At 49.4% G+C, this 26,000-nt stretch overlaps 1 protein-coding gene across 1 annotated transcript in view; it reads right to left on the bottom strand.

Annotated features, from left to right (window-relative positions):
* Positions 1–321: 321 nt before the first annotated feature.
* Positions 322–26,000, bottom strand: part of LOC125436056 (sodium/potassium-transporting ATPase subunit alpha-1) — a 49,336-nt gene continuing 23,657 nt past the window's right edge. The window contains exons 5-23 of the mRNA XM_048502639.1: positions 23,990–24,103; positions 22,963–23,097; positions 22,729–22,846; positions 20,349–20,617; positions 18,933–19,131; positions 16,657–16,766; positions 13,736–13,870; positions 13,299–13,491; positions 10,259–10,434; positions 9,094–9,230; positions 8,586–8,736; positions 7,587–7,755; positions 6,883–7,037; positions 6,615–6,738; positions 4,132–4,277; positions 3,888–4,018; positions 2,086–2,187; positions 1,902–1,993; positions 322–636 (exon numbers count right to left, since the gene is read on the bottom strand). Coding sequence (XP_048358596.1) covers positions 608–636; positions 1,902–1,993; positions 2,086–2,187; positions 3,888–4,018; positions 4,132–4,277; positions 6,615–6,738; positions 6,883–7,037; positions 7,587–7,755; positions 8,586–8,736; positions 9,094–9,230; positions 10,259–10,434; positions 13,299–13,491; positions 13,736–13,870; positions 16,657–16,766; positions 18,933–19,131; positions 20,349–20,617; positions 22,729–22,846; positions 22,963–23,097; positions 23,990–24,103 — 2,685 coding nt within the window. The 3' untranslated portion in view covers positions 322–607. The remainder of the gene's footprint in view (positions 637–1,901; positions 1,994–2,085; positions 2,188–3,887; positions 4,019–4,131; positions 4,278–6,614; positions 6,739–6,882; positions 7,038–7,586; positions 7,756–8,585; positions 8,737–9,093; positions 9,231–10,258; positions 10,435–13,298; positions 13,492–13,735; positions 13,871–16,656; positions 16,767–18,932; positions 19,132–20,348; positions 20,618–22,728; positions 22,847–22,962; positions 23,098–23,989; positions 24,104–26,000) is intronic.

Genomic DNA, 26,000 nt, shown 5'->3' with positions numbered 1-26,000 from the left:
CCCCTCCCCCCACAACCCAATCCCCTTTCAACTTCAGTCAGGCTAACAGCCAGGTTCTGGGAAGCCCAACCCAAGTAAAAGATATCAGATTCCCCATTCAGTGAACAACAACAGCTAAAGCCGCAGCTGGCACACACCCCGCCCCCCTCCCAATAAAATGTTCCGCTTCCCTTTTTGCCACAAAGTTTTGAGGGCGGGAGGGATATACTGAAAACCCAAAGAAGAGGAGAATAATCCTGAATTGCGCTAGATGCTGCCGCTCTTCTGGGGACTGGCGAGATCGGTTCTGCGCGAAAGCAGAGACACGAGCAGACGCAAACATCCTCTCTTACGGTCCGCCTTTATTTGTAAAAGTCCAGATATAAAACCTTATCATCCGTTTCTTTAAAAAAACAAAACAAAAACAAAACAAAAAGGCACATTTAAAAACTACTCCATTTCCCCCCCCCCCCTCCCCCCGGGCTATGCTGGACATTCTCCTCTCCCCCCCCCCCCGCTGCTTCGAGTGCCTTCCGTTTCCTTCCTTCCTTCCGGTTCTTCCATCTTCCTGCATTCCAGAGGTGCACAGCGGAGAAGTGTCAGGGTGCAAATCCAACGGTGTTACGCTTTAATAATAGGTTTCTTTCTCTACCCAGCCTGCAAGGGAATGGGGGGCGGGGGAGAAAAGAGAGAGAAAGAAATGCGTCAAGCTGTTTTTCCTGTTTCCTGAACTGGAGATGTTTTCGAGTTTAGAATGTAGAGACCTTTGTTAGCATGTACAGCACAGGGACAAAGAACAGGGGTCAATCCAGCATAGAACAGTGTGAGTGATGTGAACAGAAATGAAGGGAACCGAATCTAAAATGCACAGGAGAAATTTGGCTACAGTTTCAGTTATTTTAGCTTCAGGATTATTGAGCAAAAAAAATCACGATTGCATTGGTAGGAAGGTCTGAGAACCCGACTGAGGTTAAGGCAGAGAAGTTGGACCTAAAGGTGTTGTACGTCGGGCAGAAGAGCAAGATGTGTTCAAGGGAGTCAATGTAAGAAGGGCAGAAAGAACAGTGTCCATCATGCCCAGGGATGTCTGAGAACCGGCCTTGAAGTAAAGACGATAGAAAGGAACAGCATCTTGCTCTTAACGGGGCCACTTGGCACACTACCTGTATTGCTTAATAAACCCTGCTCAAAGGAGAGCCATAATGCTCGCCAGGTTTAATGTTATTAAATCTGCCATGTAACAAGGCAGATTTAATAAGCAAGAAAAGGCTAAAAGATTGTGCCCATGTAACGATGGCTCAGTTGAATCTCTGGCCCACCAATTACTACACTGTCTCAGATTCAAGGAAATCAGATCCAAGTATGTGAATCTTACTCCTTTACATTTACCCCATCTCCCCGATTTAATGAGATTACACTACTTGTTGGACAATCCTGATCCTTCTCTCTGTATGATAGTGGCAGACTTTCTCCTGGAAATTACTAAACGCCAGTAGATTTCCTTCGACCTAATATTTATTTCCTGTATTGTATATGCTTTTAAATCTGTTTTTTATTATTGTTGTACTGGTGTCTATGCCAATAAAGGCTTGCTATGCTATGCTATGCATCTTGCTCTTGAGAATGCCCATCTGAGTTTGTGATTAAGAAGTTGGTCCAGATAATGGTCCAGATAAATGTACGTTTTCTCCAAATATTCGGGATGGGTGCCTGGCAGAGATTCCTCGGAAGACGTCCTTCTCCCATCTTGTGGTGATCACCCAATTCTTGGCAAAGCCAAGAAATACCAAAGCAGGGTCCCCGCGGCACCCCTCCCCATCAAAGCAGGGTCTCCGTGGCACACCCTGTTCCCGAAAAAGGAAAAATCCCTCCATGAATATCACATTCCACCCATGACTGCCGTAGATACCACAGATCCTCACCTCCAGGGCTGCGTCTGAGGATGAGTTTCCTTACTTCATCATACACAAAGATGAGGAGTGAGTACGGGAAGGCACAGAACCACCACGTCGGTCTGCAAGGGAAGAACGCAGCAATGAAGAACGCTCCGGTGCACGAGACTGACCAACACGAGGCCCCACCATCCTGAGGAAGTTCTCCACTTACTTGAGAGGATACATCCTCAAGGCGACGTCCATCCCGGGGCAGTAAGAGAGGAAAGCAGCCAAGGCCGTCTCTTCAAAGAGACCGAATATGAGGATCTTGTTCCTGGTGAAAAGCATTGAGAGGGGTCAACCCCCTGGAGAGAACCTCCCACTCAGCCTTGGCCCAAACAGGAGATCATAGATGGTCTATCTTGGTCTTGCAAATGCCTTATCTTGCAAATGCCTTAGCAGACCAGGTGCTCGGGAACAGCAGCAGCAGAAGGCCATTGCTTTCACCTCCTGCATGTGAGCTCCCAAAGGCACCTTGTGGGCCACTGCGAGTAGCAGAGTGCTGGACTAGATGGACTCTGGTCTGATCCAGCAGGCTCGTTCTTATGTTCTTATGTCTTCCCCAAAACTCTCCTCTCTCTCTTCAGGTGAATCCCAGCGGACGTGGGGCCCCAGGATGCACTATGCTAGTGGAAAAACATGCCCTACTAAAGAAGCCACTGCCTCATCCTCAACCGTGGGCGCTGATGGAATTCTGGCACAAAATGGCTGCCACGAAGGGCGGAGCCAGCCACAAATTCCAGGAAGTGAGGTCCTGTATGACTCTAACAGCATTCTTAACTCTGAACTCAGTCACACAGTGAAGATTGCTACAAAGCTGCTTTTCTGACATTCAGACCTTTAATACCCAATGAGAAGCCTTACTGGGCAAAGTTATTTTACCCAAGTTATCTCCACCCAGCTTCTAAAAACGTTTGGCAGGAATCGTGTGCCCCTCGGCACAGCAATGGGCAGCAGTGGCCCAATCATGAATTCCTGGTGTCCCAGCACAGGGGAAAAGCAAGATCAACGCTGTGCTTACAAGACAACTCGGGCCCCATGTGAATATTGCAGCGCTACAGTACTTGTCTTGTGAGGCAACTTCAGACAGACACAAAACGCTCACTCTGCGGCTTTGACACAGACAAATCTCCACCGGGGATATGATTGAAGTCTATAAAATTATGCACGGGGTAGAAACTGTTGACAGAGAAATTTTTCTCTCTTTCTCACCATACTAGAACCAGGGGGCATTCATTGAAAATGCTGGGGGGAAGAATTAGGACTAATAAAAGGAAACACTTCTTCACGCAACGTGTGATTTGTGTTTGGAATATGCTGCCGCAGGAGGTGGGGATGGCCACTAACCTGGATAGCTTTAAAAGGGGCTTGCACAGATTTGTGGAGGAGAAGTCGATTTAGGGCTACCAATCTTGATCCTCTTTGATCTGAGATTGCAAATGCCTTAACAGACCAGGTGATCGGGAGCAACAGCCGCAGCCTGCACGTGAGCTCCCCAAGGCACCTGGTGGGCCACTGCGAGTAGCAGAGAGCTGGACTAGATGGACTCTGGTCCGATCCAGTGGGCTTGTTCTTATGTTCTTAACCCCCTGGAGAGAACCTCCCACTCAGCCATGGCCCAAACAGGAGATCATAGATGGTCTATCTTGGTCTTGCAAATGCCTTATCTTGAAAATGCCTTAGCAGACCAGGTGCTCAGGAGCAACAGCCGCAGAAGGCCATTGCTTTCACACCCTGCATGTGAGCTCCCCAAGGCACCTGGTGGGCCACTGCGAGTAGCAGAGAGCTGGACTAGATGGACTCTGGTCTGATCCAGCTGGCTTGTTCTTATGTTCTAATGACCTTTCCACTGGGCACACATCAAACTCATTTCGAGTCAACATCCGGAATTCCCCTCCACCCTGAAAGGTGGCTTGGGCCACCAGAACAACCCTTGGGATTAGTTTCGGAGACCGCCAGAGCTCTGACACTCACTTCATGCCTTGCTGGAAGACAGAATTCCTTCTGGTCTTACAGATGACCAAGTCAGCCCACTGCACGACCACAATGCTGACAAAGAAGGACGTGTGACACGTGAACTCGACAATCTTCCGCTGCTCGTAGGTCTGGAGGGGTAAAAGAGACGCTTGTTCTTGTGCTTGCTTTTCTCAGCTGACGGCCACAAGGAAGCCGGCCGGCCGACCCTGCCAGCCTCCTCCCAGGCTATTTGGATGCTCACCCACTGCTGCCCGTAGCTGTCTTCAACGTCATTGGTCCAACGGTCATCCCAGTTCACTCGAATACCCAGCAAGGAGGACGGCAAGAAACCATTCTCGGCGAGGATCACGAAGTAAGTGAAGAACCCGCCCAAAGCTTGGATCATCCCTAAGAGCCGGAAGGAGAGAGCCTTTTAGTTCACTTGGAGCAGACGTCTGAATCCATCCATCCATCCATCCATCCATCCATCCATCCATCCATCCATCCATCCATCCATCCATCCATCCATCCATCCATCCATCCATCCATCCATCCATCCATCCATCCATCCATCCATCCATCCATCCATCCATCTTTTATACCCCCCCCCCCCATCCCCAAAGGGCTCTGGGCGGTGCACAACAGACAGTCACATATAAAGATAAAACAACTAAAACCTTTAAAAGCAGCGATAAAAATGTGCCCCCCCCCAGCCTAAATCCTAAATTTTATGTGCCCCCCCCAGCCTAAATTTTATGACTGAACCACACATGGACACCCAGCAGAGGTTCAGGAGTGAAAATTTTTCAAGGTCTCTAGATCAGCAGGAAGACACACCTGTCTTGCCAACTGCCTCCCTGCTGAGCGACGCCATCGTCAGTCACCGCTCGAACTTCTGCAGTGACACTCTACTGCTCACCAGTGCTGCGACGCCACAACTGAGGTGTCACTGTTGCATCATAACCACATTTGAAACCACAATGCACAAGAGTTCGAATCTTTTGAAACACTTTCCCATGCCTCTCTGTGTGCATGCAGAGAAGTTCAACTGCTCCTGAACAGATCCTCACTCTGAATACTTCTTGAAGATTCTAAGCATATTGGTATGTGCCGGTCTTCACAAAGTGGCAATCTAAATCCCCGAAAAGCCTCATGCGTGGGACCCCCTACCCAGCCCCTTCTTGGGCCAGTAGCTCCCTCAGGCGTTTGCTACTCCACCCTCCATGCTTAGGTTCTTGCTCTTGTATGCTCATCTCTACGTTTCAGGCAAACCATCAACAATGGAGAATTCCCCAACCCAAGCCTTGCAGTCTATGGTGGCCAATGGAGGGGCGTCACATCCCTTAGCTGGGAGGGGTAAAAGTTACATGCAAGCACTGGGTCACTAGTGACCAGTGGAGTGATGTCATAGCACGATATTTACTGGGCAAACTATGTTCACTGAGTGGTTTGCCACTGCTGTCTCCAGTCATTTACGCTTTACTCCCAACCAAGGTGGGGACTCTTTTTACCGACTTTGGATGGTTGGAAGGCGGAGTCACCCTTCAGACGGCTACCTGAAACCGACTTCCGCCGGGATCGAACTCAGGTTGGAAGCACGGCTTTGCCTGCGGCACTGCAGTTGACCACGCTGTGCCACCTTGCTCTTATTGTGAGGGGAGTTGCTAATCGGAAAGCTGCTCATCAAACCACGCCCTGGTTACACGTTTCCTTACCTCCTGAGCCCCAGGAAGTCTTTGGCTTCCAGCCCAGCACCTGAGCAGCTTACAGGGGTGGCCAACCTATGGCGCTCCAGATGTTCATGGACTACAATTGGCCATGCTGGCAGGGGCTGATGGGAATTATAGTCCATGAACATCTGGAGCGCCATAGGTAATTGGCCATGCTGGCAGGGGCTGATAGGAATTGTAGTCCATGAACATCTGAAGCGCCATAGGTAATTGGCCATGCTGGCAGGGGCTGATGGGAATTGTAGTCCATGAACATCTGGAGCACCATAGGTAATTGGCCATGCTGGCAGGGGCTGATAGGAATTGTAGTCCATGAACATCTGGAGCGCCATAGGTAATTGGCCATGCTGGCAGGGGCTGATGGGAATTGTAGTCCATGAACATCTGGAGCGCCATAGGTTGGACACCCCTGACCTAGGAGGAGCTTTGGCACCTAGCTGTCCTACTTCCTTCAGCCCATGGGCGCCTTTGCTCTCCACCTGAAGACTAGCAGACACATTTTCACACACCAGTTACAGGGATCAGCACACCATTCGATAATAATCACATCACTCTGTCCCTGAGAGCTAAAGGATGAAAACACCCTACAGAGTCCAAAAATAAATTTTAAAATTTCTTCCGCAGTGGAAACCGCAATCTGGGAAAGACGACACACACACGCCGCGATCCCAGGGGTTTGACTATAGTGACTTACACCCCAGGAGAAGAATAGGCTTTGACAACAACCCAGAAGTGTCATTGCCTACTGTGTATTTTATTTGTGAAGGCATCTGTGTACGCCTGATATTTTGTACTGTATGCCAGTGAGTAAAAACAAATAAGTTTTGAAATTTATTTTTGCAATCTCTAGGGTGTTTTCATACTTTAGCTCCCAGGTGCAGAGTGGGACATTTTCACAAATGGCCGACACGAGAAGGCACATTTCTGAACGTTTTCACACACCCCGCCCGGCCCATGCTCAGAGAGCACACTCCCGACGCACAACAGAAACGGAGGGCGTGGCCGCCGTCCTTACCAATCTGGCCATAAGCCATGCTGATCAGCCTCTCATTCACCAGTTTGTCCGTCTTGGGGTTCCTCGGCTGCCTCTTCATGATGTCGCTTTCCGCTTGCTCGTAAGCCAGAGAGATGGCAGGGACCTTTCGGGCAAGAGAGAGAAAGAGTTGCAGGCTTGCTTTTCCCTCACCCCCGCTTGCCGCTTCAGAAAGAGGGAGAAAACGCCCCGAGGAGGAGCAGGCAACGAACGATCACAGCGGGCTAAGAGCGGCCACTCGTTCACTCACCATGTCGGTTCCCAGGTCGATACACAAGATGGTGACGGTGCCCAGCGGCAGGGGGATGTTGGCGATGATGAAGATGAGGAAAGGTGTGATCTCGGGGATGTTACTGGTCAAGGTGTACGCGATGGACTTCTTCAGATTGTCAAAGATCAGGCGGCCTGAGAGAGGGAGGGAGAAGAGAGGCCACTGTGAGGCAGAGGGTTAGCTACCTGTTCCAGAGGCCAGGGCAACTCGGGACAGATGAAGTCTTCCCAAAACAAAGGAAGATCCACCACAGACAGACTGCCGGCTCCAGACTGTTTGGAGCTGGGCTGTCAGCAGTGGCGTAGGAGGTTAAGAGCTCGTGTGTCTAATCTGGAGGAACCGGGTTTGATTCCCAGCTCTGCTGCCTGAGCTGTGGAGCCTTATCTGGGGAATTCAGATTAGCCTGTACACTCCCACACACGCCAGCTGGGTGACCTTGGGCTAGTCACAGCTTCTCGGAGCTCTCTCAGCCCCACCTACCTCAAAGGGTGTTTGTTGTGAGGGGGGAAGGGCAAGGAGCTTGTAAGCCCCTTTGAGTCTCCTGCAGGAGAGAAAGGGGGGATATAAATCCAAACTTCTTCTTCTTCTCTTCTTCTACATTCTAATGGGCCAAACAGGAGGAAGAAGCTGAGGAGTAGGGCACTATTCTTAGGAAACAGGGGTTACCCAGAGTCACGACCCACCTTCTTCCACTCCTGTCACGATAGAGGCAAAGTTGTCGTCCAACAGAATCATGTCTGCTGCCTGTTTGGAGACGTCCGACCCGGCGATACCCATAGCAACGCCGATGTCTGCTTTCTTCAGGGCGGGGGAATCGTTCACACCATCTCCCGTGACGGCCACAATGGCACCCTGGGAAGAAAGAGGAGCAAAGGTCAGATGCCAGCTTGGCACCCGGGCAGCTTCTGTGAGCCTCAAGCACATGTCCATCTTCTGAGCCTGCTCAGGGCTCAAGGGCAAAGTTGCTATTCTCTTGCCTGGACATTTCATGTTACCGTAGCGCTGTAAGTTATATATATATATTGGAAATTCTATAGGTTTTGGGGTGCTGTGTGGTTTCCGGGCTGTATGGCCGTGTTCTAGCAGCATTCTCTCCTGACGTTTCGCCTGCATCTGTGGCTGGCATCTTCAGAGGATCATGTTGTTCAGAGGATCCTCTGAAGATGCCAGCCACAGATGCAGGTGAAACGTCAGGAGAGAATGCTGCTAGAACACGGCCATACAGCCCAGAAACCACACAGCACCCCAGTGATTCCGGCCGTGAAAGCCTTCGACAATCTATAGGTTTTATTGCATCTGTAAGACCCTTTGCTAGGCAGAATAAGAAACACATAGGTCCCTTCCACACATGAAAAATAATGCGTTGTCAAAACTGTTTGCAAGTGGATTTTGCTATTCCGCACAGCTTCAAAGAGCACTGAAAGCAGTTTGAGAGTGCATTATTCTGAATGTGCGGAATGAGCCATAGAAATTGATGGACCATAACAACGCATTGAGAGAGAGCAAGACTGTGTAGCCCCACTGCCCATCTCTCGGCACAGCAGGACATCAACCACCAAAGGGGGCTTTTCCGGGAGACAGGTAGGAATAAAATATCACACCGTTTTGTGAATTAAGCCCTGCTGCCCCATTGTGGCCAAGGGAGCCATGCTAAAGGGGCGGCCTGCCCTTCCTTCCCTCACCTGTCGCTGGCAGCCCTCCACAATGATCAGCTTTTGCTGAGGAGACGTTCTGGCGAAGACGATTTCCGTGTGGTACTTCAGGATGTCGTCCAGCTGCTCGGTGGTCATGTCCTTCAGGTCCGAGCCGTGGATCACGCAGGCTTTGGCGTCCCTGAAAACCAAATGGGGTGAGATCTTCTGGCACGTTCTTCAAGTTGTTTGTTGGCAAGCGCTGCCTGAGGGGGAATTCCCCCTTGTCCCCTACTCTGGGTCACTGTGGCAGTGGGACGATGCCTGAAAGGTTTGGAAGCCTAATCTTTGGTCAAATATCCCTTGAGGAAACTCTGTGCTGCCCTGATTGTGCTGGAGGAGGAGGAAAAGACCCTTCTTGCTTGTTATTTTTTGTCACCGCATTGGTTATCAGCCTCTGCCGCACTGTGCCGAGGCGGACATTTTGCTGAGGAAAGCTGGCATTCAAGAACGCCCCTTTTCACACAAACAAAGCAGCCTTAGTTTCAACGGTTCATACCTGGGATTGACTTGGCTAATGGGGATGTTGAGGCGAAGGGCGATATCTTCCACCGTCTCGTTGCCCTCCGAGATGATTCCGACTCCCTTGGCGATGGCTTTCGCCGTGATGGGATGGTCTCCAGTCACCATGATTACCTGAGAGGAAAAAGCAAGCCGTGACAGTCCCACAGTTGTACATGAAGGGAAGACTCTCTTGTGGAGAACCCCACCAGCCAAGGCTCAAGACTGAGCCAAAGATTTGCCTCATCTGGGCCTCCCAGATACACGCTACAGGGGTCAGTGCTATCAGTCCCAGACCAGGAAAGGGATTTGGGCGTCTTAGTTGATAGTTCCATGGGAATGTCCACTCAAGGCATGGCAGCTGTGAAAAAGGCAAACTCTATGCTGGGGATATTAGGAAAGGAGTTGATAATAAAACTGCAAGGATTGTCATGCCCTTATTTAAAACCGTGGTGCGTCCGCACTTGGAGTACTGTGTTCAGTTCTGGTCGCCACATCTCAAAAAGGATATCGAAGAGATAGAAAAAGTGCAGAGAAGGGCAACAAGGATGATTGCGGGACTGGAGCACTTTCCTTATGAGGAGAGGCTGCAGCGTTTGGGGCTCTTTAGTTTGGAAAGGAGATGTCTGAGGGGGGATATGATTGAAGTCTATAAAATTATGCATGGGGTAGAAAATGTTGACAGAGAGAAATTTTTCTCTCTTTCTCACAATTCTAGAACCAGGGGGCATTCATTGAAAATGCTGGGGGGAAGAATTAGGACTAATAAAAGGAAACACTTCTTCACGCAACGTGTGATTGGTGTTTGGAATATGCTGCCACAGGAGGTGGTGATGGCCACTAACCTGGATAGCTTTAAAAAGGGCTTGGAATTATGAAGAAGTTGATTTATGGCTACCAATCTTGATCCGCCTTGATCTCAGATTGCAAATGCCTTAGCAGACCAGGTGCTCAGGAGCAGCAGCAGCAGCAGTAGGCCATTGCTTTCACATCCTGCCTGTGAGCTCCCAAAGGCACCTGGTGGGCCACTGCGAGTAGCAGAGTGCTGGACTAGATGGACTCTGGGCTGATCCAGCAGGCTAGTTCTTATGTTCTCCCCACCTGTTTCCTTCAATTTACAGTAGTGCTGGTTCACTGACAAGCCCAATAAACAACAGCCGTACCTTTATGCCAGCACTTCGGCATTTGCCCACAGCGTCGGGCACAGCTGCCCGGGGAGGGTCAATCATAGAAATCAGCCCAACGAAGCACAGATTGTCCACTGGGAAATTCACTTCATCCGTGTCGAACTGGAAGCCTTCCGGAAACTGATCATCTGGCAGGGCCAGGTGGCAAAAACCTGGAGAAAGCAGAGTCGTTGAAGCAGCCTTCCATATACCGACACGATTAAAGGCAAATGTTGCACACAGTTGCAATTATAGACATCTCAGGTGCCAAAAAAGCTTCCGTACGGAGAGGTTTTTGGAAACTCTTAACACCAGCCACCCAGGGAACCAGCAGAAGTGAGCTTCGGCCTCCGAAAAGGTAATTTGGTGTCCTTGAATGAGACTGCAGCAGGCAGGCGGACAAGTCTACATAAAATGAAGCCAGAAAACTACAAATCCAGAAAACTCCGGCAGCCAGATCCATTTGGAAGCTGCCACATGATTTCCTAACAGCACAAAGGTAACCGCCATACTTTCCTCTGCCTAGTGGTGAGCAATATGGTTGAAGAAGCAGAAGAGCTGGATTTATATCCCCCCTTTCTCTCCTGTAGGGGACTCAAAGGGGATTACAAACTCCTTTCCTTTCCCCTCCTCACAACAAACACCCTGTGAGGTAGGTGGGGCTGAGAGAGCTCAGAAGAACTGTGACTAGCCCAAGGTGTGTGTGTGTGTGCACAGGCTAATCTGAATTCCCCAGATGAGCCTCCACAGCTCAAGCGGCAGAGCGGGGAATCAAATCCGGTTCCTCCACATTAGAGTAGACCTGCTCTTAACCACTACGCCACTGCTGCTCCTTGATGAGCAATAGGATTGAAACAATGTTTAAAAGACAGAAAACAACAAATGAAAGATTCACACACACCCCCCACCCCTTGGAATTGGCTGCATGCGGGGATCATTTAAATGGACTCCCGAATGCAGCCGCTTCCAGGGGGAAAGGGGGGATGGACTCTTTCACTTGTTTTCTGTCTTTAAACATTGTTTCAAGAGAGTAAACAATGTTTAAAGGCAGAACACAATAAATGAAAGAGTCCACCTTCCCCCCACCCCTCCGGAATTAAAAAAAGAAAAAAACTAAAGAGTCTACCTCCCAGACAATCCCCCACAATACTTACCTTGGGGTTCCTGTCAGGGGGGCATTTTTAAAGCTAGCCGCACTGATTAGCTCCCATTGGAAACAATGGGGGCACCCCCCTTGGGAGTTCATAAAATTGGACCCTCTGAACCAATCTGCACCAAACGTGGGTGGCATCATCAGGAGAGTCTCCTAAAGATACCTCACAATTTTGGCACTGTTAGCTTTAGAAATGCGCCCCCTATAGGCCAAAACCCAAAACCCACATAAAAATTCCCGAAAAAATCAGATGGACCCGAATTATTCAGGATATTCGAATATGAAATTCGGCTTATTCGGGTATACAGATAAGTTTACACCCAAATAAAGTTGAATCTGAATTTTACCAAATATCTTCGGTATTGCTCAGTCCTAGTGAGCAAGCATCTTCTTGATAGCTACATTTTAAAAAGGGATGCTGATGAATCAGAGATGCTTCCCAGGTTGCAAGAACGTCCTGGAAGCAACAGCTCTCCTCTGCTATTGGGAGACGTGCCTCTCAAGAAAGGTAGATATTTCACTTGGCTATCAACATGGTTACTCCACACTTTGCTATTCCCTTTCTCTGGGAAAGATGAGAGATGTGGATCAAACAGCCACATCTTCCTCTCTTCCCTCACGTGAGATTCTCTGTAAAGATTAAAGAAGCTTACAGATGCGCCGGATTTGTCAAAACTATTTTCACAGCCACACAGCCCGGAAACGGCTGGCCTCAATGATGCGGCTGGCCTTCACGCGGGCCAGGGCCTTTACAGCTCTGGCCCCGGCCTGGTGGAACACTCTCCCTCCAGCTGTCCGGGCCCTGCGGGATCTTGGTGAATTCCGCAGGGCCTGTAAGACTGAGTTGTTCCTCCGGGCCTTTGGAGAGTCCAGCCGCTGAGAGTGCCCCCTTCTGCTCTCCTTACATCAGGGGTCCCTTAACATCAAAGGGGCCCGCAATTCCTTCCTCTTGGGGAGGGTTTTAAATAAAAATGGGTTTGCGCTGGACGCCGTTTTATTGCATACCCGCTGTTTTTAAAGGGATTTTAGTAATTATATTTTATAACTAGTGGAGCTGGTGTAATTTGTAATATATCTATTTGTATTTAATTCTTGCTCCTCTTGTTGTGGTTGTATTTGTGGTGAAATTTTTATGTTGTACACCGCCCGGAGCCCTTCGGGGATAGGGCAGAATATAAAACCAAATAAATAAATAAATAAACCACACAACACCCCAGTGATTTCAGCCGTGAAAGCCTTCGGCAATAGACTGAACTTTTTAAAATGATAGATTTAATCAAAGGTCTAAGCGGACACTGTGTAAAATCATCAGAAAGCTTTAAAGGCTCCCCTTAAGCCTAAGTGAGCAGCTGTGGCGTAGGAGGTTAAGAGTTCGTGTATCTAATCTGGAGGAACCGGGTTTGATTCCCAGCTCTGCCGCCTGAACTGTGGAGGCTTATCTGGGGAATTCAGATTAGCCTGGGCACTCCCACACACGCCAGCTGGGTGACCTTGGGCTAGTCACAGCTTCTCGGAACTCTCTCAGCCCCATCTACCTCACAGGGTGTTTGTTGTGGGGGGGAAGGGCAAGGAGATTGTAAGCCCCTTTGAGTCTCCTGCAGGAGAGAAAGGGGGGATATAAATCCAAACTCCTCTTCTTCTTCTTAAGTATAAAATATTACTAGTCTTAAGATCCATTTCAGTTAATACTGTACGTATGTATTTCTCTTTTTTGTTAATGATGAACAATAAAACTTATCAAAATGAACACTTCAGCCTGCCCTTGGGGGAAAAGAAGTTCGTTTCAGTTGTCCTTTTTGGCACCTTTCCCAGCTCTCCCAATTCCCAGGGCAGGGTTATCATCACAACACGTGCCAAGAAGTCCAGCCAAACGTCTTGCCTTACCTAGCACTCGCTCGCCCAGACCTCCCAGTTCAAGGTAGGCGTTTTGGAACGCATCCTTGGCCTCTTCATCTAGGGGCTGTTCCTTCCCGTGGATGAGGATGGTGCTGCAACGGTCTAGGATCCTTTCCGGGGCACCCTTCATCACAAGCAGGTATCGGGATTCGGATGGGTTTGCGTTCTTGTGGATGGACAGCTGCACGTTGAAAAGTTTCGGGCAGTGTTACAAACGGATGCATTTGGACACGATAGGTTCTAGACTAGAAGTTTGGTTTTAAATTCACGTACGCACTAACTATAGTTTTACGGTTCGACCATCCCATATACTGAAGGGGGGAGGATTCATCTGATCAGCACAGAAAGCAACCACACGGGGAATCAACAGAGGATTGGCTGGCTCAGAAGCGCTTCCTCGGTCTTTCCTCCACGTTTGCTCCTACCTGATATTTGTTAGTCGAGTTGAACGGGATCTCCACCACTTTGGGATTCTTCTCCCGCAGTTCCCTGACAGATCCACAGCACAATTCGATGCATTTCAGGAGCGCAGACTCAGAGGCGTCACCTGCCACCGACCTCTAGCGAATGATACAGACCAACATGTTAACTTTCTGGTCCTCCGTCCCCTAGAGAGAACCCCCTATTCATAACAGCAACGCCTGTTCCTTCTTTACCAAATCCAAAACCTTTATTAGGCATAAAACTGGTGTGGGTCAAGAATTCCAAATACAATAAGATGATCATTATTGCACACCTTGCAGTACACAGAGTAAAAATATAGCAACAGCTTCTGAGATTTCAACATTAGAGTTATTTAGAAGCCATTTTTATCTTATCAGAAAGGAGCATAAATCCTGTTGGTAATACAGTTCTCAAATCAGTTCTAATGTTGTTGTTATTTTGAACAGTGAAGCAGAATATGAGAAAGTGAATCAGTTGTATCAGGACAAAATCGACAGCAGCGCTCATTTTGTGGAATATTAGAGAAGCGACCTTGAAGATGTACTGACGGAAAAGAGTTACACCTTGCTCTAGTCATGACCCATCTGCAACTGTAATTAACAAGTTGTTCCAGGTATAGAGCAGGGCTAGATTTCTGAGGGATAATCCCAAAGAATATTGGAGAGCAAGAGCTTTGCGCTTTGCTCAGGAGAAACTGATATTCTTGATCAAATAATCTAGTCTTTAAGCGATGGTATTCCTTCTTTACAATAACCCTAGAGGTTATTCCAAGAACAGAAACCCGCAAAAGCCAAGAGAAGCTTGCCAAAAATATATCTCTGTCAACAACACAACATTATCCAAACACACACTGAATGTACCTGCTCACCACTGGGCACATGTCCGGTGCATCTAAAAGAAAGGTCTCCCAACCCAAGTAGAGGACATTTTTTCCCACAGTGAAAAGGCAACCTGCATTTATTGGGATGGACCTTTTATGAGAGGAGGAAGGGTCCTTCACACACTGCCTTTGCTCCTCGTCAGAAACTGTGAACCAGATCTTTGTCGCCATCTTCACCCTCATTCCATATTTTTGAGCCAAACCCACTGTCAGAGGGATCTCTCGAGGGGGCAACCCTTTTACATTTTCGTGTGGCTTTGGTGAGCTACGGCTTCTCCACACCCTCATCCTTCGGAGCGAGGGCTTCTTGGAGCTAGTTGGTTTGGAGCAGTGGTTCTCAACCTTCCAAATGCCGCGACCGTTTAATACAGTTCCTCATGTTGTGGTGACCCCCAACCATAAAATTGGTATATATAAAATACAAAAAGACCATTTTCCGAAGGTCTTAGGTGACTCCTGCGAAAGGGTCATTTGACCCCCAAGGGGGTCCCGACCCCCAGGTTGAGAACCACTGGTTTGGAGGGTCCACTCCAGGCTTGACCTGATGCCCCTTTGGGCACAGAACAGTTCCACCTGCTGTGGCATAGCAGAGGTAAGAAATTCCATGAAGTCGGGAAGCAGGGCAAGAGAAACGCTGCTGGGCACGTGAGCCTTCTGGAGGCCAGCCTTGCTCTCAAAATTGGGACCTCCAGAGAACTCAAGCACTGCCCGTCCCGAAGCCGCACTCCGATGCTCCTGGGAGCCTTTGGCCAATATGTCTGCAGCATCACCAGTGGTGTGTGTGTGGGGGGGCATTTTAAAGATGCAATTTTGCTGCACTTTTGCTCAGTGGTGTGACATGGTACCAGCATCTCCTCTCCATCAGTTGGGTCAGTCCTGAGGAACATGGCCACCAGTAAGAGCACTACAGTTCCAGGGCTGTTGTGAGGATAGAGGCGGAAATAATGTTTTAAATGGTCCACTCCAGGGGTGGCCAACCTATGGTGTTCCAGATGTTCATGGGCTACAATTCCCAATTGGCCGTACTGGCAGGGACTGATGGGAATTGTAGTCCATGAACATCTGGAGCACCATAGGTTAGCCACCCCTGGTCTCCCCCATTGGGGAGAGAAGTGGGATATGACTGAAGTGAATGAATTTTGTTATCACCAGAGGCCTACTGCTGACAGAGGCCTACTGTTTCCATAAAGTTATGGAACAATGTTTCCTGCATTGCCTACTGTTTCCATAAATAATTTTGTTATCACCAGGGCATGCTGACAGAGGTCTACTGTTTCCAGAAAGTTATGAAATAACATTTCTTGCATTGCCTGCTGTTTCCATAAAGTTAAGAACAGAAGGAAAAATCAGAATCTAGTCCAGAGCGGGGGCCTGCAACCTGCGGCTCTCCAGATGTTCATGGACTACAATTGGCCATGCTGGCAGGGGCTGATGGGAATTGTAGTCCAGAATTGTAGTTCCTCCAGAGCAGGGGTCTGCAACCTGCGGCCAATTGGCCATGCTGGCAGGGGCTGATGGGAATTGTAGTCCATGAACATCTGGAGAGCTGCTGGTTGCAGACCCCTGCTCTGGAGGTCCAGAACATCTGGAGAGCCGCAGGTTGCAGACCCCTGCTCTGGAGGTCCAGCAACAGGACATAGAGACCTTCTCTGATGTTGCCTCTCTTGGCAACTTCACCTCTAGCCCATCTAAGGAGTCCAACCATCTCCAAACAGCCTCTTCCAGGAATTTCATGAGCACCACCAGGCCAAGATATGGAACCAAAATGAAAAGGAGGTGGAGGAGGCACAGCTCAGTGGCAGAGCATCCGCCTGGCAAACGGATGGTCCCGGGTTCAATCCCCAGCATATCCCCCAGCCTAACAGGACCAGGCAGGAGATGGTGTGAAAGATCTGAGACCTTGGAGGGGAGCTGTCAATCTGAGTAGACAACACCAATCTTACAGGCCGCGGGTCTGGCTCAGCACAAGAGAACTTGCAACTGAATCTCAAGAGACACAAACCGAGAGGCCAACTGACCTACCTTCAAAATGGGGAGGCCGTCCTGGTCAGCCTGAAAGACGGCACGGTTGCAGAGACCCGCGATCCTAGACAGGGCGGTCCAAGTCGGAGACGTCTTGTCAAAAGAGGCCCCTGGGCAAGGAAACGCAGCGTGAGGTTTGTCAGGCTCTACCCCAAGAACTGAAAACCACCCTCCTTTTCTGCTTAACTTCTCTGCAGACAACCCGAGTGATGGGAACTCACCAACCGTGGGTCTATCTCAGTGATGGCGAACCTATGGCACGGGTGTCAGAGGTGGCACTCAGAGCCCTCTCTGTGGGCACACGCAAACAGAGTGCCCCCCCCCACCATCTAGGCTGGTCTGGGCCACTGGGCTCGATGATGATGATGATGATGATGATGATTTATTTATTTATTTATTTAATATACCGCCCCATCCCCGAGGGGCTCTGGGCGGTGTACAGCATAAAACCACTCATAAAATCATCAAAATCAACTGACATAAATATAATAAAACAGCAGTTATTAGCATTAAACCTAAGACCTAGTTTTGGGGAAGTAGTGTAGGTGACCCTGTTAAGCCCCACTGATTTTCATGCGAAGAACTAAAGCATGATCCTTTACCTGGGAGTAAGCTCAATTGCTGGCAATGGGGCTTGCTTCTGAGTAAACCCTCCTAGGGTTGTGATTCACCCGTTGGAAGAGATGCACGGTTGCTTCAAAGCAAAGCCGCCGACTACCACCAAGCTTACTCCTGAGTAACGCACGTCTCGGAGCCAACTGTTTTTTCTAAACTAAGACCTCAGCATTCAGGTTAAATTGCCGTGTTGGCACTTTGCGATAAATCAGTGGGTTTTGGGTGGCAATTTGGACACTCGGTCTCGAAAAGGTTCGCCATCACTGGTCTATCTACACAATAGCCGAACAAACTAAACGAGACGGGAGATTTTAGCATGCAGCAATGGGGAGGTTTGATGAACTTTCCAATTTGGGTACAGCTTTGCTAACTTCCACAGGGTCCTGATAAAAAACCAGTCTGTGAGAGAGCCAGAGTGGTGGTGTGGTAAGAAGCCGTGGGCACCAATCCAGCGAACTGGATTTGTTTCCCGGTTCCTCCACATGAAGCCTGCCGGGTGACTTGGAGTTAGTCCCAGTTCTCTCAGAACTCTCTCAGCCCCACCTGTGTCACAAGGCAGGGGTCTAATGTGGGAAGGGGAAGGTAAAGGAGTTTGTAAGCCCCTTTGAGTCTCCTTAGGGTATAGAGTTGGTGTAAAAACCAACTCTTCTTCTTGTTTGAATGATCCTGTGCTGATGGAACACCCCAAATTCTGCCTAGCTGTAACCAGGAGATTAGCAGAAGTCCTGCAACAGGTGGATGTAAACGGGCTTCCGTTTATAGCAGAAGGAAGTGTGGAATCAAGGTTTCTTGACCATAGTCTTGACCAGGCTCCTCTCTGGGGCAACAGCTAGGGACCAGATTACGCCGGTCCTATACCAACTGCACTGGCTGCCAATCGAGTACCGGGTCATGTTTAAAGTTTTGGTACTGACCTTTAAAGCCAATCGCGGCCTTGGCCCTGCTTATCTGAGGGGCCGTCTCTCCCTATACCGCCCTTCTAGGCCGCTCCGCCTCAGTCGGAGGGCGGACTCCTATCACTGGTGATCCCCTGGCCCCAAGGCGATCCGCTTTAGCCTCCACCCAAGGGCCAGGGCTTTACGGACTCTGGCTCCCCCTACACTCCGAAATGGAACAATGGCGCTTCCAGGTGAGATCAGGGCCCTGCGAGACTTACAAAGTTTTCTCATGGCCTGTAAAACGGACCTGTCCCGCCAGGCGTTTGGCCAGCCAGGATGAGGTCAACTCCGCCATAAGAACATCTGGCCTCCCGTGGGTACATAAAGGGGGAAGGAGGGGCTGAAGCCATCTGTAGTTTTAGTATTTTATTTATTTATTTAGCATTTTATTTATTTATTTATTTATTTATTTATTTAATATTATTTTATTGTAAATTATGTATTTGATGTTTTAAATTGTTTTAGTGTTGCTGGACACCGCCCTGAGCCTTCGGGGAGGGCGGTATATACATATAAATAATAAATAAATAAAAAATAAATAGTCAACCATGTACTGACCCACTAGCATGTTTTCCTTGACTATACCAAGACCAATTGCATGCAGAGCTGCCGGATTTTCCTGCACAAATTGAGCCACCCTTCTGAGGGTCTCTCTGACTTCTATTTCGTGCAACCGTGCTACGATGCCGCCACCTCCCCGACCAGCAGAGCAACCGTGCTTACCACTCTGGTTTTCCGTGGTGTCAGCCTCGTGGATTTGGTTGTCAAACCACATGTGAGCAACAGTCATGCGGTTCTGAGTCAGGGTGCCCGTCTTATCCGAGCAGATGGTTGACGTGGAGCCCAGAGTTTCCACGGCTTCCAGATTCTTCACAAGGCAGTTCTTGCGAGCCATCCGCTTGGCTGTCAGAGTCAGACACACCTAAGGAGTGAAAAGAGGGGGATGCGTATAGATGAAAAAATGCTGGTTTCTGAGTGAATTACCGTATATACTTGTGTATAAGTTGACCTAAATAGAAGTCGAGGCACCTTATTTTTACCACAGAAAACAGGGTAAAACTTATTGACTCGAATATAAGTCTAGGGTGGGAAATGCAGCAGCTCCTGGTAAATTTCAAAAATAAAAATAGATACAGTCGGGCGCTATTTGGGGGTCTCTGCCACTGGCTCCCCATCTCACCAATCCCAAGGTCTCTCCATCCCGCAGCTTGTCATAAGAACATAAGAAACATAAGAACTAGCCTGTTGGATCAGACCAGAGTCCATCTAGTCCAGCACTCTGCTACTCGCAGTGGCCCACCAGGTGCCTTTGGGAACTCACATGCAGGACATGAAAGCAAGGGCCTTCTGCTGCTGCTGCTGCTCCTGAGCACCTGGTCTGCTAAGGCATTTGCAATCTGAGATCAAGGAGGATCAAGATTGGTAGCCATAGATCAACTTCTCCTCCATCAATCTATCCAAGCCCCTTTTAAAGCTATCCAAGTTAGTGGCCATCCCCACCTCCTGTGGCAGCATATTCCAAACAACAATCCCACACTGCGTGAAGAAGTGTTTCCTTTTATTAGTCCTAATTCTTCCCCCCAGCATTTTCAATGAATGCCCCCTGGTTCTAGTATTGTGAGAAAGAAAGAAACATTTCTCCCTGTCAACATTTTCTACCCCATGCATAATTTTATAGACTTCAATCATATCCCCCCTCAGACGTCTCCTTGTCCAGCTCACCCAGGTCGACTGGGGCTGGCCGCTGCCGAGAAGAAGGCAGAGGCAGAGAAAGCGGCTGAAAGGGGGAAGGCAGAGAAGAAGGCAGAGGAGAGCGAAGCAAAGGAGGCAGAGAAAGCGGCTGAAAGGGGGGAGGCAGAGAAGAAGGCAGAGGAGAGTGAAGAAGGCAGAGAAAGCAGCTGAAAAAGGGAAGGCAGAGAAGAAGGCAGGAGAGAGCGAAGAAGGGAGAGGGGGGAACGCCACGCAAGAATTAAGTGGGACCCTCACTCGTGTATAAGTCGAGGGGGGCTTTTTTCAGCACAAAAAAATGTGCCGAAAAAGTAGACTTATATGCGAGTATGTAAGGTACTCTGTATTCGGCAAGCCAGTCTTCAGAGAGATGCTCTCTTTCGAAGATGCGGGGACCAGCACCCAACTTACTGTGACGGTAGCAAGGAGACCCTCGGGCACGTTGGCCACAATGATGCCGATCAGGAAGATCACAGCCTCCAGCCACGTATACTCAAGGATCAGCGAGAGAATGAAGAACGAGACCCCGAGGAACACGGCCACGCCAGTGATGATATGGATGAAGTGCTCGATTTCCACAGCAATGGGTGTCCGCCCACCTTCCAGCCCGGAAGCCAAGGTGGCAATGCGGCCCATGACGGTACGGTCCCCAGTGTTAATAACGACCCCACGAGCAGTGCCTGGAAACAGGGACGGAGGTTAAGAAGAACGGCCGCATGCTTTCAGCCGAACGTGAACACGAATGAGCTTGTGCGTGAACTAAGGTCCGCTGTCTTTCCCAACCACCCTGGGTAAGCAGGCAAGTGAGAGGAACGATACTTTAAGGAGCAGCAGTGGCGTAGGAGGTTAAGAGCTCGTGTATCTAATCTGGAGGAACCGGGTTTGATTCCCAGCTCTGCCGCCTGAGCTGTGGAGGCTTATCTGGGGAATTCAGATTAGCCTGTGCACTCCCACACACGCCAGCTGGGTGACCTTGGGCTAGTCACAGTTCTTCGGAGCTCTCTCAGCCCCACCTACCTCACAGGGTGTTTGTTGTGAGGGGGGAAGGGCAAGGAGATTGTCAGCCCCTTTGAGTCTCCTACAGGAGAGAAAGGGGGGATATAAAGCCAAACTCCTCCTCCTCATGACCTCTACCTTGATAGCCCCAGGATAACCTAGGAAGCTAGGTAGCCCTGGCAAGTATCTGGCTGGAAGGTTTCCAAGGAATACCAGGGCTGTGAGAGAGAGGCAGGCAACGTCAAACCACCTCTGAACGTTTCTGGCCTTGAAAACCACATAGGGTTGCCAGACGTCAGGTTGTGACTTGTTGCCACCCACATACACACACCACAAAAGAGGAACCCTACAGCTACAAGATATTTTGGCTCCCCCCAGCTACAAGACATTCTGCCCCCGCCCCAACAAGAGTGGTGACACAGACTCTCATCCAGGGGGAGGAATCAAAGTTTTTCCATCCTCTCCAATGTCCGTGTTCTTTGCCCCCGGGTGCTGTTGCATCCAAAAACAGTCATCAGTGACCCTTGCTTGCTTCTCCCCCTTAAAAGGCAGGCTCTTGGTAGAGTTGCAATTATTTCTTTATCGTATGGCAAGAACACTGTACGGCCCACCGGTATAGAATCCAAGCCACGGGGGCTTCTAGCAGAACATCATTAATAAGCATAAGCATTTATTGTCATTGTGCATGCACAACGAAATTTACAGCAGCGTTCCTCGATGCGCACAATTTCAGACTCATACCCCATCCTCACTTTCCCCTTCCTCCGCCCATCCCTACACAGCCCCAAACACATCAACACGAAGCTGCGGAGTTTAGCATAGCCACAGCTCTAGAGTAGAAGCTGTCTCTAAGCCTCTTGGTCCTAGTTTTGATAGACCTGTATCGTCTGCCGGATGGCAGCAGTTCAAAAAGAGAGTGTGCTGGATGAGACGGGTCTCTCGGAATATTTTGGGCTTTCTTTAGGCTTCGGGAATTATGGAGTTCTTCCAAGGAGGGGAGAGGGCAGCCGATAATGGTCCCAGAACGCACCCACAAGAAACTCCGCACCATGCCAGCCATCTCCCATCAGCTAGGCCAGGGGTAGGGAACCTTTAACACTCAAAGAGCCATTTGGACCCGTTTTCCACGGGAAAAGAAAACACTTGGAGCCGCAAATAATTTTTGACATTTAAAATAAAGATAACACTGTATATTTTGGGGTTTTTTACCTTTTACTCCACTCATTCTGAGAAGCACATGGATGCACCCGCCCTGCTGCCTGCAGGGCGGGCAAGGATGGGGCCAGCGACTTGGCCTTGCCGGCCACCGGGAAAGCGCCCGCCCCGCTTGAACAAGGCGGGCGAGAGAGGGAAACCAGCGGCTGACCCAGCCGGGCTGCCAGGCGGGCAATTGGTGCGCCCGCCCTGCTGCCTGCAGAGCGGGCAAGGATGAAGCCGGCGGCTCGGCTCATGGAGCCGCAGTGCAAGGGCAGAAGAGCCGCATGCGGCTCTCGAGCCGCAGGTTCCCTACCCCTGAGCTAGGCTGTGCTAACAGAGAAGCCGTCCTACTTCCCCTCATTTTGAAATCCCCCCTGCTTATTGCCCTGGCCTAGATGACCCAGGTCAGCCCAATCTCGTCAGATCTCAGAAGCTAAGAAGGGTCAGCCCTGGTCAATATTTTAAGGGGAGACCACCAGTTTGTCCAGGGTTGCTACGCAGAAAACCCTATTTTTTTTGGGGGGGGGGGAGAACCGTAAGTCTGCTTCAGCAGCCCTAGATCGCTTGCTCATTTGAGTCAACACCACACAGTTTTCACCTTCAACACAGTTGGTGGAGAAGAATGCAATATTTCTTGTCTCGAGCGGGTTCTCGTTGGTGAAGTCCGGAGACCTGGTCTGCGGCTCTGATTCGCCAGTGAGCGAAGAGTTGTCGACCTACGCGCAGAGCAGAAGAGAGGGAAGCGGTCACAAGGGCTCAGGGGCGACGGCCCTAATTCCCCCGGGAGGGCTTCAGGTGGTTTCTTCTTGCCTCCTGACTGAAGCACACATACCTTACAGCCGTGAGCAGAGATGATCCTCAGGTCTGCTGGGACTCTGTCTCCCCCCTTCACCTCCACGAGATCTCCAACCACGACACCTTCGGCATTGATGCTCAACTTTTCCCCATTTCTGATCACCAAAGCTTGCTGCAAGATGAGAAAGTTCCACAAAAAAACATTTTATGGAAAGAAAAAATAGAAGATATCATGAAGCTATGGACAGTATATGAAAAATGGATGGAAGAAGCCGGATTTAACGAAGAACTATGGAATAAGAGAATAAGAAGAATGAATGTCCTACTGCTTGCATGAAATAACCAATAGAAAAGAGGGGGGGAGGGGGGAGAAAATGGAAAAATGTATAGATGGAATGAAGATATTGAATGTAACAAATGTACAAATATTCTATACAATAAAAAAAATTACTGAAAAAAGATGAGAAAGTTCCTTTCAACGTCTCTCTGGACAACAATCCAGCATTGCTCTAACCCAGTGATGGCGAACCTATGGCACGGGTGCCAGAGGTGGCACTCAGAGCTCTTGCTGTGGGCACGCGCACACAGAGTTTGTCATGTTGGGGGCGGAAAATCACACACACACCCATACACATCTAGGCTGGCCTGGGCCACTGAGCACAACATGCGTGCACCATGGTGAGCAGGGAGGACTCGGCTGGCGGGCCTGGTCCCTGTGCTCCAGGTGGCTGCTGCCCGAGGGGGGGAGATGCTAGAGGAGGCAGAGATGCTAGAGAGGCACAGAGCAGTGCGCAAGGGACTTGCTGGAGGCTAGAGCAGGCTGGTCCCTGCTCGAGCGGGTGGGGCAGAGGAAGAGGGAGCCAACCGGTTTTTTCTAAACCAAAATTTCAGCATTCAGGTTAAATTGCCGGGTTGGCACTTTGCAATAAATAAGTGGGGTTTGGGTTGCAATTTGGGCACTCGGTCTCGAAAAGGTGCGCCATCACTGCTCTAACCCCATCACCCATCTAAGCCTGGCAGATGCCAGGAACCGAAAAGCAAAACGGAGGGCAGCTTTTGCTTACCTGGGGCACCATGTTTTTGAAGGACTCCATGATTTTGGAACTCTTGGCCTCTTGGTAGTAAGAGAAACAGCCGGTGATGATGACGACAGCGGCCAGCACGACGCCCAGATATAACTGCCAAGGAGATCACAACAGTTTGGAAACCACTTCAGGGACAAAAGGGTGACCTTTCCAAACAATGGAGTTGGCACCATCAAATCTGCGCTGAGAGTCACGCGTGCGTGTAGCTCAATATTAGCCTTCTCCACCCCCTCTCTAACTACATCGTGTCAGGGAATAAGAAGGGGACAAGAAATAAGGACCAGAAGTAAACAGCCCAACACATTGATAATATTTTCACTGGTGAATCCCTCTTAATAAAAATAAGAACATAAGAACTAGCCTGCTGGATCAGACCAGAGTCCATCTAGTCCAGCACTCTGCTACTCACAGTGGCCCACCAGGTGCCTTTGGGAGCTCACGTGCAGGAGGTGAAAGCAATGGCCTTCTGCTGCTGCTGCTGCTGCTCTCGAGCACCTGGACTGTTAAGGCATTTGCAATCTCAGATCAAGGAGGATCAAGATTGGTAGCCATACATCGACTTCTCCTCCATAAATCTGTCCAAGCCCTTTTTAAAGCTATCCAGGTCAGTGGCCATCACCACCTCCTGTGGCAGCATATTCCAAACACCAATCACACATTGCGTGAAGAAGTGTTTCCTTTTATTAGTCCTAATTCTTCCCCCCAGCATTTTCAATGTATGCCCCCTGGTTCTAGTATTGTGAGAAAGAGAGAAAAATTTCTCTCCGTCAACATCTTCTACCCCATGCATAATTTGATAGACTTCAATCATATCCCCCCTCAGACGTCTCCTCTCCAAACTAAAGAGTCCCAAACGCTGCAGCCTCTCCTCATAAGGAAGGTGCTCCAGTCCTTCAATCATCCTCGTTGCCCTGAGGCATAAGAACAATTTAGGTGGAGAATGGGATCCGCACAGAAGATGACAGCTCAGGTACCAGCCAACAGGTTGAGCTCTTATGTTGCCTGAACTGATAGTTGATGTTCGAGCAGCCCAAGTTGCTGCAGATGGCCCAACATATAGCAGATCTCACTGGTTTCCGTCCAACTGCTTGAGGAATCGGAGGACAACGAATCCACGGAAGATCACAGACATCTTATCACTTTCCTCTGACACAAAGGAACCACTTTCTGTCCGGGCCCTGAGGGATCTTGGTGAATTCTGCAGGGCCTGTAAGACGGAGCTATTCCACCGGGCTTTTGGAGGGGCTGGCCACGGTTCTATTGCCCCCCCCCCCATTGAAACCGGAACTAAGCTGCTTTTTCCATCTTGGTAGGGCCCTGATTCCATCCTGGGCCCTGCCTCTCCTCCCTTCTCCTTTGGCCTTTAGACTGAGCGCCTGCGTGTGTGTTTTTGCACAACCTTTGTTGTTTAATCTGTATTTATTGTTTTAATTGCTGCTGAATTTTAATGAGTTAGTTTTATGTTATATTGATTTACTGTTCTGGTAACAGTCATGTTGTGAGCCGCCTCGAGCCCTTCGGGGATGAGGGGGCCTATAAATTTAAATAATAATAATAATAATAATAATAATAATAATAATAATAATAATAATAATAATATGAAGATGAAGAGTTTGGATATATATGCCGCCTTCTTCTCGAGTAAGGAGTCTCAAAGCAGCTTAAAAAATTCCTTCCCCTTCAAACAACCGGCACCTTGCAAAGCAGGGGAATTTGAGAGAGTTCTAACAAAACTATGCCTACATCAAGGTCACCCAGCAGGCTTCATGTGCAGGAGAGGGGGAAACAAACCTGGTTCCCCAGATTAGAGTCTGATGCTCAGGTAGAGGAGCTGGGAATCGAACCTGGTTTTCCAGATTGCAGTCCACCTGCTCCTAAGCACTACACTCACACTGAACCTACTGAGTTAAGAAGAAGAAGAAGAAGAAGAGTTTGGATTTATATCCCCCCCTTCTCTCTGTGATACACCTCTGAGGATGCCAGCCACAGA

Source organism: Sphaerodactylus townsendi, linkage group LG07, assembly GCF_021028975.2.
Source record: "Sphaerodactylus townsendi isolate TG3544 linkage group LG07, MPM_Stown_v2.3, whole genome shotgun sequence".
Classification (NCBI taxonomy): domain Eukaryota; kingdom Metazoa; phylum Chordata; class Lepidosauria; order Squamata; family Sphaerodactylidae; genus Sphaerodactylus; species Sphaerodactylus townsendi.
This window is presented reverse-complemented; position numbering and strand designations above follow the sequence as displayed.